The sequence below is a fragment of the Pan paniscus genome, chromosome 8 (assembly GCF_029289425.2).
Source record: "Pan paniscus chromosome 8, NHGRI_mPanPan1-v2.0_pri, whole genome shotgun sequence".
NCBI classification, from domain to species: domain Eukaryota; kingdom Metazoa; phylum Chordata; class Mammalia; order Primates; family Hominidae; genus Pan; species Pan paniscus.
Window position 1 is genome coordinate 26,301,705 of NC_073257.2, and position 20,497 is coordinate 26,322,201.

Consider the following 20,497-nt stretch of genomic DNA (forward strand, 5'->3'; position numbering starts at 1 on the left):
AAATCAGGATACCTTTAAAATAAGGTTAGGAAACATGTCCACAGAGCCAGAAACACAGCCATGGATCAAAGGAATCACATTATTATTATTATTATTATTATTATTATTATTATTATTATTCCTTTTTTTTTTTGAGATGGAGTCTCCACCTGTCACCAGGCTGGAGTGCAGTGGCGTGATCTTAGCTCACTGCAACCTCCACCTCCCAGGTTCAAGCAATTCTCCTGCCTCACCCTCCCAAGTAGCTGGGACTACAGGCATGTGCCACCATGCCTAGCTAATTTTTATATTTTTAGTAGAGACAGGGTTTCACCACGTTGGCCAGGAAAGTCTCAATCTCTTGACCACGTGATCCACCTGCCTCGGCCTCCCAAAGTGTTGGGATTACAGGCGTGAGCCACCGTGCCGGGTCAGGAATCACATTATTAAATGGTGCCATTAGCTTCATAACATTCCATTTATTTGTAGTAATTAATTTATAAGTGACTTCTCCTAATCAATAAAATGGCCTAAGGAGTAACACTTTGGAATTTCCAGCTTCAAATCATACTTTCAGGTTTCAGAGGGAAACTGAGGGAGAGGAAGTTCCTACCTTGTAGATGCAGGACTTCGCGTTCAGAAAGAAAAGCTCAATGGTAGCATTATCCTTCAGGTATGAAATGCTTTCTATATAGAACCTGAAAGAGAAAAATGGTGCGTGAACCACAGAAACAGCAGGTGCAGAAAATAAAGTGCTCTCTTGAGCTACATGATTTGAGATGAAAGCTGGCACTCCCCATCCTAAATAAACAAAGGAAAAAGGCACCATCCATGGTTTTTCTATGATTCCCTATGGAGGACAAACTGTTTTTGGAGTTTTGATAGTGGCTTAGGGTCACGCCTAATGGGCCTCACCATAACCAAAGAACTGGGTCTGCCACCAACTTGTAAGAACAAATTCTAAAACTGGGCCTCTGATTTATTTGTCCTATCTGCTTTCTAATTTTACATAATGTTATTTGTTTTCATCACATTGCTTGTTTGTCCTAAATTGTCATTGAGTTGGATTTTCTTTTCTTCTCCTTTTTTTTTCTTTTTTTAGACAGGGTCTCGCTCTGTTGTCCAGGCTGGAGCGCAGTGGTGCATGGCTTACTGCAGCCTTGACCTCCCAGGCTCAAGCAATCTTCCCGCCTCAGCTTCCTGAGCAGCTGAGACTACAGTTGCATACCACCACGCCTGACTAATTTTTTTTTTTGTAGATACGGAGTCTTCCTTTGTTGCTCCGGCTGGGCTCAAATTATCTGCCCACCTCAGCCTCCCGAAATGCTGGGGTAATAGATGTGAGCCACTGTGCCCAGCCAAGTTGGATTTTTAAAAGATAATTTCTTCTTCTTAATCACAGCTTTCTTTGAAATGGTTACTACTACTCCCGAAGGTGGTGAAGTGTGATTTGATTTCTGCACATTCGGAGAGCTATGCTAAGTGTTCTTAACACTGTGATATTAATGCATATGAAGCCAAATGAGAATCGGATTTCATCTAGATGGAGCTTATAGATATTTTCAAGATGAAACATGCTGACATTATTTAAGTTTACACTAAATGTGCCTTTATAATATTGACTTTGGAGTTTATTAAATTCTTTAATGAGATAATGCGCTTGTACTGTCTAATGACCAGCCGCACTGAAGGACTAGGAGTTGAAAGGAAGAGCGGGGAAAGGTTGAAATGCAACATCTTGGAGGGAAGAAGGTTCTGAGCAGGTGTAGCAACCCTTAGGGTGGACTAGGAGGGTGCTGGGTACCTGGGGCTCTTGGAAACTGGGTTCACCAAGAAGAGGCAGAAGGTGAGGAAGGTGAAATGAGAAGAAACAAGTACTACAGTTTTCTAGAATAGTGTTATAATCTGAGGGCCAGAATCCTCTGGAGGGAGTCAGAGAGCAGTGATGGAGTCCCCAGCTCTGTGTGACTCAGGGCAGTCACATCATCCTGCTGGGCTTCTGTTCTTCAGACCGTAAAAGAAGAAGTGGTTCTCTACCTAAGAAGTCCACTGGTTTTTAAATATTGGAAACTGACTACAACGTAAACAACAACAGCAGCAGCAAAAACAAGAGACCAACATCGTATAAGGCAAACAAACTGATGCCCTTAGCTTCAAGAAGTTCTATTCATTTATAGTAATTAATTTAAAAATGACTTCTTCTAATCAATACAATCACCTGAGGGGCAACAACTTGGAATGTCCAGCTTCAAATGACACTTTTAGATTCCAGTGGGAAATGGAAGAGGAGGAGAGTTCCTACACTGGAGATACAGGACCTCGTGTGTCTTTTTAGAAAGGAAAGCTCAATGGTAGCATTATCCTTCAGGTATGGTAAAAGATAAAAGGATTTATCCAAAATTGGCCAGGCGCGGTGGCTCACACCTGTCATCCCAGCACTTTGGGCTGAGGTGGGGGGCATCACCTGAGGTCAGGAGTTCGAAACCAGCCTGGCCACCACGGTGAAATCCCTGTCTCTACTAAAAATACAAAAATTAGCCAGGGGTGGGTGTGGGTGCCTGTAGTCCCAGCTACTTGGGAGGCTGAGGCAGAAGAATCGCTTGAACCCAGGAGGGGGAGGTTGCAGCGAGCCGAGATGGTGCCACTGCACTCCAGCCTGAACAAAAGAGGGAGACTCTATCTCAAAAAAAAAAAAAAAAAAAGTATCTTTTACCATACCTGAAGGATAATAATGCTACTGTTGGATAAACATGAAGATAAAAACCCACGTCTGTAGGCTACATCAAGCCCATGGCCCACCAGCTTGCAAACTCTTGTCTACATACTAAATAAATAAATAAAGCTTTCTATCATTTTTCAAATGTGTGCAGAGGCTGCTGTGATGAATACAATTCAAGTTTTTTTGAAATTGGTGAGTGAATTTGGAGTAACTTCAGACATTAAATTTTCTCAATCCACAGATATCATTAGTACAATTCTTATCATCTCAGGTTCTACAAAATTTGGAGGAATTACGCAGTGGTCCTCATACTTGTAAAGCCTGAAAATTAATGGACTGGCTGATCTCTGCCCATAACCCCTGTCCCTGCCAAGCACCTGCCCCCTGCTTCTGGAGCAGGTGTCTTATATCACCAAGGTCTTCATATAGGGCCCACCATGGTCTCAGAGGCACAGTAAAGTTAAACAACTTTTAGTTCTTTAAGAATGGACAGCAAAATTGCAGTAGCAAATTTTACATCTCAAAGCAAAATAAATTTGATATGATTTGATTTTCTTTTTTAAATTTTTTTATTTTTATAATTTCTTTTTACTTTGTTATTGTTTTTTATTATACTTTAAGTTCTAGGGTACACATGCACAACGTGCAGGTTTGTTACGTATGTATACATATGCCATGTTGGTGTGCTGCACCTGTTAACTCGTCATTTACATTAGGTATGTCTCCTAATGCTATCCCTCCCCCTAACCCCCACCGCACGACAGGCCCCAGTATGTGATGTTCCCCACCCTGTGTCCAAGTGTTCTCAGTGTTCAATTGCCACCTATGAGTAAGAACATGCGGTGTTTGGTTTTCTGTCCTTGTGACAGTTTGCTCAGAATGATGGTTTCCAGCTTCATCCATGTCCCTACAAAGTACATGAACTCATCCTTTTTTATGGCTGCATAGTATTCCATGGTGTATATGTGCCACATTTTCTTAATCCAGTCTACCACTGATGGACATTTGGGTTGGTTCCAAGTCTTTGCTGTTGTGAATAGTGCCACAATAAACATACGTGTGCATGTGTCTTTATAGTAGCATGATTTATAATCCTTTGGGTATATACCCAGTAATGGGATGGCTGGGTCAAATGGTATTTCTAATTCTAGATCCTTGAGGAATCGCCACACTGTCTTCCACAATGGTTGAACTAGTTTACAGTCCCACCAACAGTGTAAAAGTGTTCCTATTTCTCCACATCCTCTCCAGCACCTGTTGTTTCCTGACTTTTTAATGATTTGATTTTCAAAAAATAAATCTATATGGTAGCTCATGCCTGTAATCCCAGCACTTTGGAAGGCCAAGATGTGTGGATCAACTGAGGTCAGGAATTCGAGACCAGCCTGGCCAACAAGGTGAAAGCCTGTCTCTACTAAAAATACAAAAAATTAGCCAGGCGTGGTGGCGGACACCCGTAATCCCAGCTACTTGGGAGGCTGAGGCAGGAGAATCGCTTGAACCTGGGAGGCGGAGGTTGCAGTCAGCTGAGATCATGCCATTGCACTCCAGCCTGGGCAACAAAAGCGAAACTCCGTCTCAAAAATAAATAAATAAATCTACATCCTTTGCAAAGGGCCTCTGGCAAAGGGTAGTCAGAATAATAAAAGAAACTCAAGGAAGGAAAAGAAGGAAAAGGGAGGAAAGGGAGAGAAAGGGGAGGGAAGGAAAAGAGAAAGCAATCCTAACACCAGAATATTAACAGAAGCCTCCTGAAGTTGACGGTGGCCTTTGTGCTCTAATAATGATTTTGAGTCTAAATTCGTATAAGGTCTGAAATAACTTAATTTTCAAAGTAATGCCATATGTTTCTTAAAAGAATCTCATTTGCTTTAGTTCTTAAAAAGTAAAGAGTAAAGACATCCTGCCTCCTCCACCCCAATTTTCTCCTGAATAGTATATTAAGAAAATATAACGCTTCCCTTTTCGTTTCCACTCTCATATGATGGAAAACTGAATTGAGGTGGCAAATTCTACATCTCTGCGACCGCCTTCATTTCCACCAATCTCTCTGTTGTCTAGCCATAAAAGGGGCAGAGAAGGTACAGGAAATAACATGCATATTCTGAGATGAAGAGAAAAAAAATCACCTCCTCTCGACGGAAGTGGAAAGCAGTTTCCTGTTAACTTTTATCACCAAGACGACAGCCTGGAAAACCCTGTGAGTTCTGGGCCTGTCATATCATTGTTCTGTTAGGGGAGGGTATGGAGCTCATCCTGAGCTTTCCCTCCCTGCCAGGGAACTGCTGAGTCAAAAATGCCTGCAGAGAAACAGAGCTCAGACCTCTCCACCCGCACGCCCAGAGAGGCATGGTGCACACCGGGGGCACCAGGGACAAGAGCCTCCTGGGAAGATGGGGAGGGCTGATGGTTTGGATTCAAAGTCAAAATTTTTTTTTCTTTTTTTCTTTTTGAGATGGGGTCTTGCTCTGTCACTCAGGCTGGAGTGCAGTGTGCAACCACAGTTCACTGCAGCCTCGACCTCCTGGGCTCAAGTGACCTGTCTGCCTAAGCCTCCCAAATAGCTGGGACTACAGATATAAGCCACCATGCTGACTAATTTTTTATTTTCTGTCGAGCTGGGGTCTCACTATGTTGCCCAGGCTGGTCTTGAACTCCTGAGCTCAAGTAATTATCCTACCTTGACCTCCCAAAGTACTCAGGTTACAGGCCAGCCTCTTCTTTTTTTTTTTAATCCAGTTTTTGGCTGGGCATAGTTTTTGGCCGGGCATGCCTGTAATCCCAGCACTTTGGGAGGCCGAGGCAGGCAGATCTGTCTCAAAAAAAAAAAAAAAAAAAAGGCTTCTTTTTCTGATTTTCAGGAGAGCCTCAGCAGTAGGTGGCAATGTTGCATTTCCTTAACTACCAGCATGGAGCAGGGAGTGCTTCCAGGGTTCACAAAGAACATTCCAGGTCTCTGGGTAACCAGGGAAATAAATGAAGGCTATGTCTTGGATTCAGAGGGTCTGCATGGACAGTTCCGAGTCTGGCTGTGTATTGACCATGGCTTTATGATGCTTGGATGTCTGTGACCTTGCTGGGCCTGGAGGGACTGCTGGTGCCAGGGTTAGCCAATTTCCAGACCCCAAGACTTCCACATGTCACCATGGATCCAGGGTCCACCCCTCCCACCACCTCTCGGCTCTCACACCCAGGGCCACTATTTCCCTGCCCTCACCACCCTAGGGACACGTACCAGACAACTAGGGGGCAGCCCCCATGCTGCAGAGCCCGCTGAAATTATTTAAACTAGCCAATCCCAAGCCTGCTCTCCCAGCCTTGCCCGTTCCTCCCCAAAGAAACCACAAAAAATGCTCTTGCCCAATTGTTTCCCGGCTCCCCTGCCTCCTGACTAACCCCAATGCCTCCCACGTGGCCCTGCGTGGCATGGTGTGGCCCCTCCTCCCAGGAACTGAGTGACAATCTTTTCAATGTCTGTCCTCTCCTCATCTGCTGGCCTCACCACAGCTGAATCATAATCAGACCTACATTTTAAACTGGTTTTGGGGCACATTTAGCAGGACTGAATCTTAGGGCATCTATTTGAGTCTAAAGGAACACTCTAGATGGAGCGCAGACCTTGCTAAGAGGTTTCCTGACTCCACAAGCAACAGCCCATCCAAACTAGCTCAGATGATCCCGACCCGAGAATATTTTATCAGAGAGTCTGAAGGAGAAAGCTCTGTGTTTATGTGTTTGAGCTTATTAAATATTAAACAGCCTCTAAAGCCTCGGGGAGTCCCGTCCCCTTCTTTGACAAGTGAAAGCCTCTGGTTGCAACAGACTGAACACTGCCTAGTCAGAGGGCAAGGGCCCAGCCAGATGACATCAGCCAGGTCTCCTCCTCCATTCCCCCTGCTCTCCCTTTCCCTTCCCCATCCAGCCCTGGGCACTTGGGAATCACTGAATATTTACAGCAAGTGTTAATTAAATGGACCAGTGATTTCATTTTGTAATGAACACAAATGTCACATTTAAAATGCCTACTCTTGGTGGCAAATAAGAGCCATGATAATGAAAGCAATAAGCTGTGAGTTTCTGCAGCCAAGCCTCTGATGCTTAGAATCTCAATGCCTCTAAAATCTTAACTGGGACACCTAGCTGAAATATAGCAAGTTCTGGTTAGCAGGAACCTCATTTTAGATCCATGCCATCATTGTTATTGCGAGTAACAGGAAGTAGCAGCTGCTGTCTCCATCAGCCAGGGAAGATACCAAGAATCCGGCCTGTGGACTTGGCTGTAAAATCCTTCCTCCCCGATCAGACTTCTCCTCTCTTATTTTTTTGCTGCTTGCTTCAGTTTATTGTCTGTGAAACTCAAAGTCTGAAGAGGCAAATCTAATCTCTGTTTATTTTCTTACAAGGAGTTGAGATGATCAGAACTACAGGACACTTGGTAGAAGAATATGTAATTAAAGAATAATCCAGACATGTAGGCTTCAATCTGAGCACAAAGTTGTGCCTATGAAAAGACAACACACACACACAGACACACACACACACGATGCAGACTTCCTTGGGTGTGTATATTTTCCTTATATTTTTTTCTTGACCTATTTCTAAAGCTTGCCTGGTGAACAATATCAGAGAGACAGTGTTCCCAGGCCTTATAGCACTAAACAATGGTTTGCAGTTCAAGGTGCTCTTGGTCATATATTGACCGCTGCTGGCTGCTTATAATGTGTGTGTGTGTGTGTGTGTGTGTGTGTGTGTTGTGTGGTGAGGGGAGTGGGAAGAGGTGAGGCTGGACAGTTAAGCAGAAGTCACATCATGCAAGTCACGCTAAAGATGTCCTTTTCTGAGGATAATGGGAAGCTGGAAAAAAATTATGAGCAAGGATCAGATGAGAATTCTAGAAAGATGCTCAGTGTCTTCATATAGGGGAGTTTGGAAGGGGTCAAGACCAGACACAGAGATGAACAAGGAGATCTTGAGTCCAGGAGAGGTTTATGGAAGCCCTAATTACTATTAGGCTGTGTATGGAGAGTAAGAGATGGATAGGGAGCTGTTTAAGATGCAGGAATAACAGCGAGTAGTGACTGAAGGAACAGGAGGAGGCAAGCGGGAGGGAGCGGTGAGGTCAAGGTTGACTCCCAAGTCTCTGGTTTTTGGGGGCTGCATGGGTGATGGTGCCCATCACAAAGACAAGGAGGTGACAACGAAAGGGGAGCACATTTGGAGGCAGAAAGACGACGACATCATTAGATTCCAGCTGCATCTGTGAGGAAATGCCAATCAGTGGAGATGGCCTGGAGCTCGGGAGAGAGGTCAGGACTGGGGCAGAGGACGGAGAGTCTCCAGCAAAGAGACTGCAGTGGCAGCTGTGGATGGGGGTGAAATCACACCAGGGGAAGGTGCAGGGAGAGAAGACAAGCAAGACACGACCTCGTGGACACCAGGGCTTGAGGGACAGCAGAGCAGAGCAGGGAACCTGCCCCGAGCCAGGGACAGAGGGGACAAAGAGGAGGTGGCCCAGGAGAGTGTAGTGCCACAGAGCCAGGGGAACTGAAAGGGAGCATGTTCGAATGAGCCCAGAGCCACAGAAGCCACATGGGAGCAGGGCAGAAGCATGCCTGTGGAGCTAGGGGCGAGAGACCTCCAGTGACCAGGGGGTACGATGGCACCAGAAGCTGGACGGCCACAGAATGAGGAATGAGAGGCCTGTGGGGAGGGGGTGACAGCAAGTGCAGACCCATCTCTCGGCGGTTGCTGTGAGCAGAGCAGAAGGGGTAGCAGAGGGCACTGGCTGGAGGAGGCTGTGCATCACAGGGGGCGTTTTCTTCAGTTAGATTGGGACGTGGTCACAAAGGGGAGGAATCCATGGAGGAGAAGATAGAGAAAAAGAGAGGAAAGGCTCGAGGGAGAAGCTCTGTGAGGTGACAGAAGGGGCTGGGATTGAGGTACACGTGGCTCAGTGTGTGCTGGATGATGGGCTAAGGGTCTTCCTCTGAGACACTCATGCATTTGCGTGTGTGCAGTGAGTGGACTGAGAAGCCACAAAAACACAATTAAAGACACAATTAAGTTTGTGGATGAAGAAGTAGGATTAGGAGCTCCCTGGTGCTGGCTTTTATTTTCTCTGCAGAAACAGAAGCAGCAACATCTTCTTAGAGCAAAAGCCTTGAGTATCTGGGACCTGAAGCAAGAGGTAAAACCACAGTGGGGAACAGAGACCCTGAGCAGGCACCCCTGGCAGAATTGGCTAGAGATATGATGATCTGTGTGGGGTTCATCACAATAACCACGAACCAACCTGAAGTTGCATGAACATTTTCCTGAACACACTCAGAAGCTCGGGGGTAGAAATAAAAGGTGTGTGTGTGTGTGTGTCTGTGGCAGGACCAGTCCAACCCTGCGGGTGGGTATGTGTGTGAGAGAGAGAAAGGGAGAGAGAGAGAAAGTGTGAGCAGTAAAGGGAGGTGTGGTCCAGGGTCAGGAAGTAGTTGGAAGGGTGCACAATGGATTTGCACTGAATTGGCCAAAAAATAGGACAGGCAGGGCTGATAGGATCTCAGAAGCTGGAGGAAATGGACGCGAAATTGCCTGAGAACAGGGTTTATCAGTTTTGTTCGCTGCTGTGTCCTTGGCTCCTAGAGCAGTGCTTATGCCAAGGGACATCTGTGAGCCCATAAATGAAGGCATGGATGATGATGCAGAAACAGCCCAGGAGAAGCAGTGAGCAGGCTGCTGCATGCTACAGCTGGGATGATGGTGGATTTGGGCTTGTAAGTCTCGGGAGTGACACAGCTCAGGGTGATGACCAGGTGCAAGTGGACCCTGAAGTTTTCTTTCTAGGAGACAGAAAAGCACAGTTCAAAGAACACCTTCCGGCGGGTGTCTACAGTGTCAGAAAATGCAGAAAATGGCAAGACCTTCTCAAGTGAGACCAACAGCAGATGTCTCAGGTCCTGAAAATTCTTGCTTTACCATTTGAGATGGCTCTTCCTCCTCCAGTGTGGCATTTCCAAGATATCCAGTGTATCCCTTCAGAGTGGCAGCCTGCCAAGACCTGTGACTGTGATTGTCCCTGTGCAGGGGCGCTCTGCCAGGGGAGCTCTGGGTTGGGTAGTGCTGGAACCAGGCTGGCAGGCCTGGCGGTGGCTCTGTCACTCATGGTGGTGTGCACCTGTCCTGAACACCATCTTTGCAGGAGGATGCTGGTTCTGCAAACATGGCCAAGTGTGGGTCACAAAGAGGGCTGGGGTCGCCGCATTTGACTTCGCTGTTCCTGGCCCTGCCTATACAGGGAACAGTGGAGACCTCTGGCCACAGGTCTTGGCAGGCTGCCACACTGAAGGGATACACAGGATCTCTTGGAAATGCCACATTGGAGGAGGATGTCACTTTTCCCCTGTGGAGACAGACGGCGTGCAGTAGGGGAGGACAGACACAAGGACTGGAGTCAGACCTGATCGAACAGATGAGACCTCATCTCGCCTTCGTAACTTATTAGCCATGCTAGGGAAGAATTTATGGACCATCCTGGGCCCCCATCTCCTTCTTTTTAATTCGGAATAATCAGACCTGCTTCCAGGGTTGCTGCAAAGATTAACAATCAGCCTTAGCAATGGACAGGTGCTGAATAATGGATAGTTCCCGCCTCTCCAGTCTTTATCCTTTTTGGGTAATTATTAAGACCCTGAAGCCACCTGGGATCATTCCTGGTGATTTGCTGGTTGAAAAACTGGATGGACCAGGCCCCTCTTAGGCTGAATGATGGGTCAATGAAGGCAGGATCTGAGTCCTCCCTTCCACTGTCCCCAAAGCCTCCTGCAGCCTGATACTTGCCTCAGGGCCTCTGCAGAGGAAATGCTTATAGAGGAGATGCTATCTGGCTTAGTGGATGGAGAGGGGTTCTGAGTTCCAATTCATGTTATTTAATATATTTGGGTCTTATATTTTCCTAATCCGTTGAATGGAGGTGATGATTCTGCCTGGTGTTTTGCATATGTATTATATCAGAAGAATATATAAATCCCAAATAATAGCCCAACCTGGGTTACTCAGCCATGCAGTGTTAGTACCTCCATTCTCTGACTTTCTAAAATGTACCTTCAGGTAGTTAGTTATCTTTTCCATGACCCTCTGTTTCTTTTTTTTTTTTTTTTTTTGTGAGATGGGGTCTTGCTCTGTTGCCTAGGCTGGAGTGCAGTGGCACAATCTCTGCTCACTGCGATCTCTGCCTCCCTGGTTCAAGTGATTCTCCTGCCTCAGCCTCCCAAGTAGCTGGGATTACAGGCATGTACCATCATTCCTAGCTAATTTTTGTATTTTTAGTAGAGGTGGGGTTTCACCATGTTGGCCGGGCTGGTCTCAACCTCCTAACTTCAGGTGATCCACCCACCTTGCCCTCCCAAAGTACAGGCATGAACCACCATGCCCAGCCTACCATGGCCCTCTTTTATCAGGTGGCTCGATTCTGCTTTGCCAACGAAGGCTACCTAGACATGTGGTATGTAGATGTAATATATAGACATTTACACCAAAGGAGAAAGGATTTGAGGAATCTAGGAGTCAGACTGCATCAAGATATGCAGGTGCCATGGCTGGAGTGGGGAGGCTGCTCAGAGCCCAACCGTGCTTCTGTTTAGAAACACACTGGAAAGGTACCCAGCTGGACAGAAGCTCTTTTATGGACTCAAGCCTATTCCAAGTTCTGGGCTTTTGATGAAGATGATTCTCTTACCACTCCTTTGGAGAAAACTGCCTGTGAGCATCCCTAGGCAGATGTCAGGTTATAAATAGAGGATTCTTCCCAGGATGAAAAGCAAGGTAAAGAGACGGAATTCACCTATACAGAGAATCTGCCTCCTCTCTTAGAGAAAACAAATGATTGGTGTTTTGTTACTGCACTTCTTGGCCAGCTAAGAAGTGGGAACTCAGGGTAGCGAGGGTGCTGGGATCCTCTGTGGCTGGGACCCTGGTGACGAGCCCCACCCCACCCTTGGAGGCTGCTTCAATAGGTCGACTGACTGGTGAGGGCCTGAGTTCAGGTAATAAGGAGGAGAGGGCAGTACAGAGGGAGATTTTGGAAGCAGCAGCAGAGAATTAATGCACATAAAAATTCTAGGTTGGGAGGCCGAGGCGGATGGATCACCTGAGGTCAGGAATTCCAGACCAGCCTGACCAACATGGTGAAACACAGTCTCTACTAAAAATACAAAAATTAGCTGGGTATGGTGGTGGGTGCCTATAATCCCAGCTGCTCACGAGGCTGAGGCAGGAGAATCTCTTGAACTTGGGAGGTGGAGGTTGCAGTGAGCTGAGATCATGCCATTACACTCCAGCCTGGGTGCCAGAGCGAGAATCCGTCTCAAAAAAAAAAAAAAAAAAAAAAATTAAAAAATTCCAGAAAGAAGACAGAAGACTTCAAGATGTGTAGCCTATGTGACTGAGTGGATGACGATGCCACAGACTTGATGGGACCATGGAAGGTCAAGGGAGGAGAGAGAAGATAATAAATTTGGCTTTGGACCTGCTGAGTTTGAAGTACTCAGGTGGGGCTCTGCAGGAAACAAGTGGAATGTGACACTTCCAGAAAGATCTGCTTCCATAGGAGCTGGAGAAGGAGGAGCACGTTCTGCCAGATGGCGTGTATAAAGACATAGTGGAGAATGGCTGTCCCTAAATGCGGATTTGGAAATTTTTCTCTCTAAGGAGTGTTCTTTGAGGTTCCTACTTTGGTCGACCATCAGTGGGGATGGTGGAAGTGTCTATTATGGCTACGGATCAGAAGTGGATGGTACATCTGGGTCTTCAGTCATCCCATTCCCCAATTCTCTCTATTGCTAGCACCTATTTAACCTCTGCAATGCTAGGTTACCTGCTTTTATGCATAGAAGACAGGCTTGCAGTGATTTGGAAAGATCTGTGTATCTTAGAGACTGACACTTCCACCACCAACGTCAAGGTGCCCCAAGCTCTCCTGCAAGGACGTCCACAAATAATTCAGACACTTGGAAAAAACACCTACTAGGCAGCCAAGCCCAGGATTTTCTCCTCTTGGCTAATGTTGGTGAACATCACCAGGGAGGTGGGGAGAGCCTGATATATGGTAAATGCACTCATCCACCTGCGATGACAGGTTAATGACCTGCTTCCACGCAACTGGAGTCCTGCCTGATACCACCTGCCCCTCCCAGAGGAATTGTTACTATTTGCTTTATATGGTTGCTTTGCCATAAATCTGAGAAACTGTATACACCATTAAAGAGAATATGGCATTGAAATCATCCCCATCAGTAATGGAAATAGCTAAGATGAGCTTGGATATGTTCACAGCTGTTAAACAAATCAAAAACGCATTAAGCGCAAGTTGAAATTTACTCTGCCAGCTGAGGAAAAGTCATACACTCGAGCCTGTTAAGTGGACCCTTTAACTCTCGTTTGAAGCCCTTCTAATGCCTTGTGTGGCTTAAGGATGGCTATGTCTGGAAGTGCATTCCTGATCATGCTCTTTAGGAATGACAGAATTGCATATCATTTGTATCTCGCTCCTGAATTTCTGTTAGTATATTTCAAAGAACAGAGTGTATGGCATGGGTGTAAGTGTTAGTGTCCATGTAAAGACTGAGGCATCAGAACTTAATGCTTCTGTAATTGTGTTGTAATCAAGGTTCTGGACAGAAAGAACCTGGTGGCTCCATAGACTGGGTGTTTCGGAGCTGCTGGACTGGGGGCTCAGATTCTGACTTTGCCACCAATTCAGACTTTGCCCCTGAACCCCTGACCTGCCCAGTCTCTGGCTTCTCACAACCTTTTGCAAACGGAAGTGGTAAGTCCTGTTGTCTTCATAAGTCTGCTGCAAATATTAACTATTTAAATCACTATAGCCCACAAATCGTTCCCTTTGCAAACACAAAACAAAATTTCTTAGACTAGATTTCTGAATAGAAAAATGCCCATTGTTTCTGAAATGTTATTAAGCTGTATCCTCCCTTGGCAGGAAATGCAGATGGGCCTGTGGTTTGCTGCTGGGTTTCGACTACTCCTATTTGGGATAAACTACCCAGGTTTCACGATATTCAAGTGGCATCCCCTCTAAAAGGAAAGAATACAAAGGCTTTTATTATGTAGTTTCAAATTGCCCCCAAAAAAGAATCCCACGGCCTGTGCTATAAGATACTCATTGTTTGAGATATGTGACCCTCCCCAAAAGTGCAGAAAAAAGTTTTTCTCGTCATTCCACACAAGCATCCTAGTGCAAATGCATAATACACACGTCCTTGCACACTCACAGGCACACCCTGCACCCTCGCACCCCGCCTTTCCATCTATGAGGCATGCAGCTCTACTACAACCTTTATCCCTGGCAATGAACCAAGACAAACTTGAGCTCTCTTTCCTTGGAATCACTCTGCCCTCCCAGATTTCTCTGATAAAAAACACAAAGAAGCAAAAGTATAGACACCAGGTGTACATACCTGACACAAAAGTATAAAACCACGGGTCCTGACTTTTTAGGGAAGTCATGTTCCAATACTCTTCGATCTAGCTGAAGCCAGTTTAAGTGTCCCCTGAAGAAAATAGAGACAAATTGGTTAGGGGTTTGCATTTTGCAGAAGTTTTTTTGGGGTTGAAGGTATATATGAAGCAGAACGTGCTGGATCTTAGATAAATTTGAACCTTCACCTTATTTTTAATTTTTTTTTAGTTTTTATTTTTTTGAGACAAAGTCTTGCTCTGTCACCCAGGCTGGAGTGCAGTGGCATGATCTTGGCTCACTGCAACCTCCGCCTCCTGAGTTTAAGCGATTCCCTGCCTCAGCCTCCTGAGTAGCTGGGACTATAAGCATGAGCCACCATGCCCGGCTAATTTTTGTATTTTTGGTAGAGATGGGGTTTCACCATGTTGGTCAGGCTGGTCTCAAACTACTGACCTCAGGTGATCCGCCCACCTCGGCCTCCCAAAGTGCTGGGATTACAGGCGTGAGCCACTGTGCCCGGCCACCTTCACCTTATTACTAGCTTTTCAGTATCGAAGAACCCATTGGGATTAGGTAGGGGATACCGAGTCAGCAGTGGATACTGTGTGGTGTGAGGGGAAGAATAGGAACTGGAAAGCAAAGGGATTGAGACCTGCTGTTTCCCAGGGAAACACTGAAACGAAAATGTAATCAGAACTCTCCTTCTTGTCCTGAACCGCCTTTCTACCACACTCCCAGCTGCCTTTTTTCCTGAAGGACTGAAAGCACACTTGAGAACATGTTAGCAATCCTCACGACATCTTGCTGGAGTGAAAAGCAAATCATACACAGTGTCTGAAAACGTTAAACTTACCGCCAGGGGCAGTGGCTCATGCCTTTACTCCCAGCACTTTGGAAGTCTGAGGCAAGAGATTCTCAGAGGGGAACCACTTTCCAGGCAGAAAGACCAGCCCGTGCAAAGGCTCCGGGGTGAGGGAGGACCCCAGGGTCTTAGTGTCCTGTGAGTGGAAAGCCATGAGGCTAGGGAGAGCCCTGGGGGCCACGTCTCGGAGGCTGGTCTTGGAAGAGTGGGGCAAAGTCAAGGAATAACCAAGCTGAAGAATCCTCTCTTTCCTTTCCCTCCTCTCTGTGTCCAATGTCAGCCCATCATCCTGGAGAAGACAGTCCTATAATCACTTTATGGAGTAAAGTCACATGGAACAGACCCAACTGACCCCACTGCATTTCCCCCGTAGCTAATGCTGTGTGGCATGTGTGCAAAAGACTGTGGATAATGAGAAACAAAATATGTCTGCATCATTGTCTAAAAACGCTTGTTCCTCTCAGCACATGCTTAAACCTCCAACAAAGGAAAGAGAGAAAACACACAAGTGACTTCCAACTCCTTTTTGAGGCTTCACTCAAACTGCACCTTTCACACAAGAAAAAAAAAAATCCCCCTCCACAAAGCCCATACCTGTGGCTATACGGAAGACTTTTGGATCTGCCTTAGAATAGTGACCACCTGAAGAACTTTGGCCTGTTTTTCCTCTTTCTAAGAATCTCCAGTTGGATAAAAAAATTCCATTAACTTTATCTTTTTATTACCTTGCTCTGAATATAGGAAAAGTAAAAAAAATTAATGAAAGGGTTGGGCTCAGTGGCTCACGCCTGTAATCCCAGCACTTTGGGAGGCGAAGGCGAGCGGATCACTTGAGGTCTGGAGTTTGGTATCAGCCTGGCCAACATGGTGAAACCCTGTCTCTACTAAAAATACAAAAAATTAGCTGGACGTGGTGGCAGGTGCCTATAATCCCAGCTACTCGGGAGGCTGAGGTAGGAGAATCGCTTGAACCCGGGAGATGGAGGTTGCAGTGAGCTGAGATCGCGCCATTGCACTCTAGCCTAGGCGACAGAGACTCTGTCTCAAGAAAAAATAAATAAATAGGCCGGGCGTGGTGGCTCAAGCCTGTAATCCCCGCACTTTGGGAGGCCAAGGCAGACAGATCACGAGGTCAGGAGATGGAGACCATCCTGGCTAACACGGTGAAACCCTGTCTCTACTAAAAAATACGAAAAATTAGCAGGGCATAGTGGCAGGCGCCTGTAGTCCCAGCTACTCAGGAGGCTGAAGCAGGAGAATGACATGAACCTGGGAGGTGGAGCTTGCAGTGAGCCGAGATGGCGCCACTGCACTCCAGCCTGGGTGACAGAGTGAGACTCCGTCTCATAAATAAATAAATAAATGGAAGAGAGTATTGTAAGTAAAATAACAGGAGCAACTTCTTCCAGAAAGCTGGGATAAATTCTGTTCTGACTAGAACACAAGATCAGGAAACAGAAGGCCTGGGTGCCAATGTCATCTCTGCCCATGCCTGATAATGCCCCACAGGTACCATGATATTTCCAACTTCTGTTCCTTAGCTCATGCTGTTCCTTCGTCCCAGTAGGCCCTTCCCTTCCTTCTTCCCCAGTGAGGTCCGGCCCATCCTGCAGGACTCAGCTCTCATGTCTCCGCTCCAGAAAGTCTTCCCACACCACACACCAGGTGGGATGGGGGGGTCCTCCTCCGACCCTTACAGCACCCACCCTAGGGGCTCACCCATTTCTGCACTTCGCAGTCTACAGAACTTGCTCTCCATGCATTCATTTTCCCCAGCTGACTTTTTAAAATTTATTTTTATTTTTTAGATGGAGTCTTGCTCTGTTGCCCAGGCTGGAGTGCAGTGGTGTGATCTAGTCTCATTGCAACCTCCGCCCTCCGGGTTCAAGTAATTCTCCTGTCTCAGCCTCCTGAGTAGCTGGGACTACAGGCGCAGGCCGCCATGCCCAGCTATTTTTCTGTATTTTAGTAGAGACAGGGTTTCACCATGTTGCCCAGGCTGGTGACAAACTCCTGAACTCAGGCAATCCACCTGCCTCGGCCTCCCAAAGTCCTGGGATGACAGAGGTGAATGACTGTGCCCAGCACCAGTTGACTTTTTATATCTGGAAAATGCCACGAGATCTACCTCATGAGGAGAAAGTGTGCATGTCTGGTCAACTGGAAGGTGTCAGACAAATTATCTCAAGCTGCAACCACTTCCTTCCTGCCTCTGAAAATGCCCCGAACTCTGTGGGTCTTCTCTTGGGGCTCAGCCTCCTGCGAGTACACCATGTGTATGGCATGCGCCTGGCCTTCACTCATGCTGCCTCTCCTCCTTGGAACTGGAGAACTGTCTCTCCATCCCTTTATCTGAATGTTTAGCCATTGTGCAAGGCTGAGTTCAAGTCTTACTTTTAGTGAAGTCTTCCTTGATTGCCTAAGTCTGGGGTTTCTTTCAAACTTCTCCAGGGCTTCTGGTTTGTGTCTTCTTCAAGGCATTTGGCATAATCTTGTACAATTAGTTATTTTTTAAAAATATGACCTGGCCTGGGTGAGGTAGCTCACACCTGAAATCCCAGCACTTTGGGAGGCTGAGGCAGGCGGATCACGAGGTCAGGAGTTCGAGACCAGCCTGACCAACATGGGGAAACCCCATCTCTACTAAAAAAAAGTACAAAAATTAGCCAGGTGTGGTGGCACATGTCTGTAATCCCAGCTACTCAAGAGGCTGAGGCAGAAGAATTGCTTGAAACCAGGAGGCAAAGGTTGCAGTGAGCTGAGATGGCACTACTGCACCCCAGCCTGGGTGACAGAGCGAGACAAACAAAAAACAAAACAAACAAACAAAAAACATGACCTATCTCTCAACGATCAGTTTTCAACATTTATAGAAATTATCCCCCAGAACCTAGCACAGTGTGTAGCAACTGTTAGGTGCTCAAAAGAAGTATTTGCTCATTGATTTGAATGACTGCCTGCAAGAGCAAGCCATCCAATGACAATGTAGGCTTAAATATTCATCTTTTGTCTTACCATATTTTATGATAAACAGTCTGATGGGAATAACCTTTTCATTATTCTCACAAGACAAGGCTTTCAATCACCCACAGACTGGAATGATACAAAAATACAGTGATTTTTCTCTGGCCACCAGCTCAAAGAATAAGGAGGACCTGAGAGAGACAGAGAGAGAATATTCCATTTGTGGAATATTCAAGATTAGTCAATGGTCCAGGCTTGAGATATCCTCATACCACTCCACTGGCATATGAGTGACCACACACACTGCAAGAGATTAGACTTACGTCCCTGGGGGTCACCATTCACATGTGATGAACTTCAAGGTGGGGACATGTCGCATGAAGGGACACAGACAGATGTCATTTGGATTCCAGTCTGTTGGGTTTACGCACTGCCAATTCTTCATCCACAGAGGACAAACAGACAGATGGATTCCCCCTCTAGAAAACTTTATTCCCCACATTAAACTGTCTAAAAGAATGACTTTTTAAGCAATGAATCTGACTGGCAATTCCTTTGTTCCCGGCCATCTATTGGTTTAACATTTATCAAGCAATTAAATAGACTAGAAAGGAAGGTAAGTAAATGGGCCAGGTACAGTGGCTCACGCCTGTAATCCCAGCACTTTGGGAGGCCATGGCGGGTGGATCACGAGGTCAGGAGATCGAGACCATCCTGGCCAACATGCTGAAACCCCATCTCTACCAAAAATACAAAAATTAGCCAGTGGTGGTGGCACGTGCCTGTAGTCCCAGCTACTTGGGAGGCTGAGGCAGGAGAATCGCTTGAACCTGGGAGGCAGAGGTTGCAGTGAGCCGAGATTGCACCACTGCACTTCAGCCTGACAACAGAGTGGGGCCCTGTCTCAACTGACAACAGAGTGGGGCCCTGTCTCAAAAAAAAAAAAAATAGTCAGGAAGCAAAGAGAACATGGAAGCTGGAATGACCCCTACATGATCCTACATGGAATAGTTGGCCGCTGAGAACAAATGACTTTCCTTCCTCCACTTCCCCTGCTTGAACTCGTCCACTCCAATCCCATGAGGGGATCACGATGCGTGGCCTTGCGTGGCTCCAGTGGCTAATGGAGAGGCAGACTTTCCCAAACCTGGAGTCCTCGGATTCTCTGAAGGAAGGAGGTCAGCTGCCTCCACTTTAAAGGCTCGTAAAAGTCTCTCAATGAAGGCTGCTTATAAAGGCAGACTGAAGGGACATGTGACTTATCCAAGACCCTTATGAAAACTGCCCACTATTTGGGCAAAAACTGAAAGATGGATTAAAAAGCAAACTGGAAACCATAATTCTGGGGCCACCACTTTTGGCTGGAGCACTTGTTACAATGTTGTTTTCTGCTCATCTCGAAGTCACATTTCCTGTACTCTACAGGGTCAAGAATTCCACACTGCTAAAGGCTTTTGCTTTCCTATTTAACCTTTTACAGTCCTGACATCAAGTGCCTCCCTCAAACCTTTTATGTTTCTTTTGCATTAGGATGGAATGGGACACAAAGTCGTAAAGAAGCATTTCCTTAATACAGTTTAACTAAGAGATGCCTGATAGCTTGGTTTTCATGATTCTCATTGATTTTTCATTTGAGAATGCACTTCATTGCCTTTGCCAATAATAATGCAAAAAAAAAAAAAAGCATCCCAGCAGCCACTCAGAGTATTTTTGTTATTATGTGACTGATAACTATCTTTAAAGCTGAGCAAGATAATGCTCATTTGGTTTATGGTTGCAGTAGGTCAAACTGTCAGGTCAGTAATAAATATGCAATTGCTTCCGGGCAATAGAAATTGGACGCATTCATTTAAGATATTGCTTTTAGCTTCTACATATAAAACAAATAGATTTTTGGTTCAAGTGTTGGCACCTTCAATAGAGATGGCCTCAGGGAGAGCTTTGTTTATAGTTACTGGTGGATGCAGGTGTGTGATAAGTCTATCTGAATCCGTCACTTTCCAGACCCAGGGGGAGAATGACACTGCCCAGCTTCTAGATGTTTTTATTGTAGACAGGCAATTTCATATGGAATGAGTTTCTACAGAAATCCAAAGCAAGAGATGAAGTTCTTATATGTTTATCTATTTAGAGACAGGGTCTCACTCTGTTGCCCAGGCTGGAGTGCAGTGGTGCAATCATAGCTCACTGCAGGCTTGAACTGCTGGGCTCAAGCGATCCTTCTGCCTCAGCCTCTGGAATAGCTGGAACTACTGGCACATACCATTGCACTTGGGTAATTTAAAAAAAAGTGTTTTTTTGTTTTTGTTTTCTTGGTAGAGACAGTGTCTCGCTTTGTTGTCCGGGCTGGTCTCAAACTCCTGGCTTCAAGCAATCCTCCTACTTCAGCCTTCCAAAGTGCTGGGATTACAGGTGTTAGTCACCACACGTGGCCAAGTGTATGAAATGCTTATAGATGTTGCTGGATGGAGGGGAGGAGAGGAGCTCTTCAAATGGAAGAATGTTGATA

The 20,497-nt window shown here is 46.0% G+C and overlaps 1 protein-coding gene across 12 annotated transcripts in view; it reads right to left on the reverse strand.

Moving 5' to 3' along the window:
* The window catches only part of FRMD4A (FERM domain containing 4A), a 688,283-nt gene that overhangs the window by 136,618 nt on the left and 531,168 nt on the right, over window positions 1–20,497 (reverse strand). For all 12 annotated transcript variants that reach the window (XM_034930005.4, XM_034930006.4, XM_055092430.2 and 9 more), the window contains 2 exons: window positions 14,161–14,253; window positions 593–677 (listed from right to left, as the gene is read on the reverse strand). In XM_034930005.4, coding sequence (XP_034785896.2) covers window positions 593–677; window positions 14,161–14,253 — 178 coding nt within the window. The remainder of the gene's footprint in view (window positions 1–592; window positions 678–14,160; window positions 14,254–20,497) is intronic.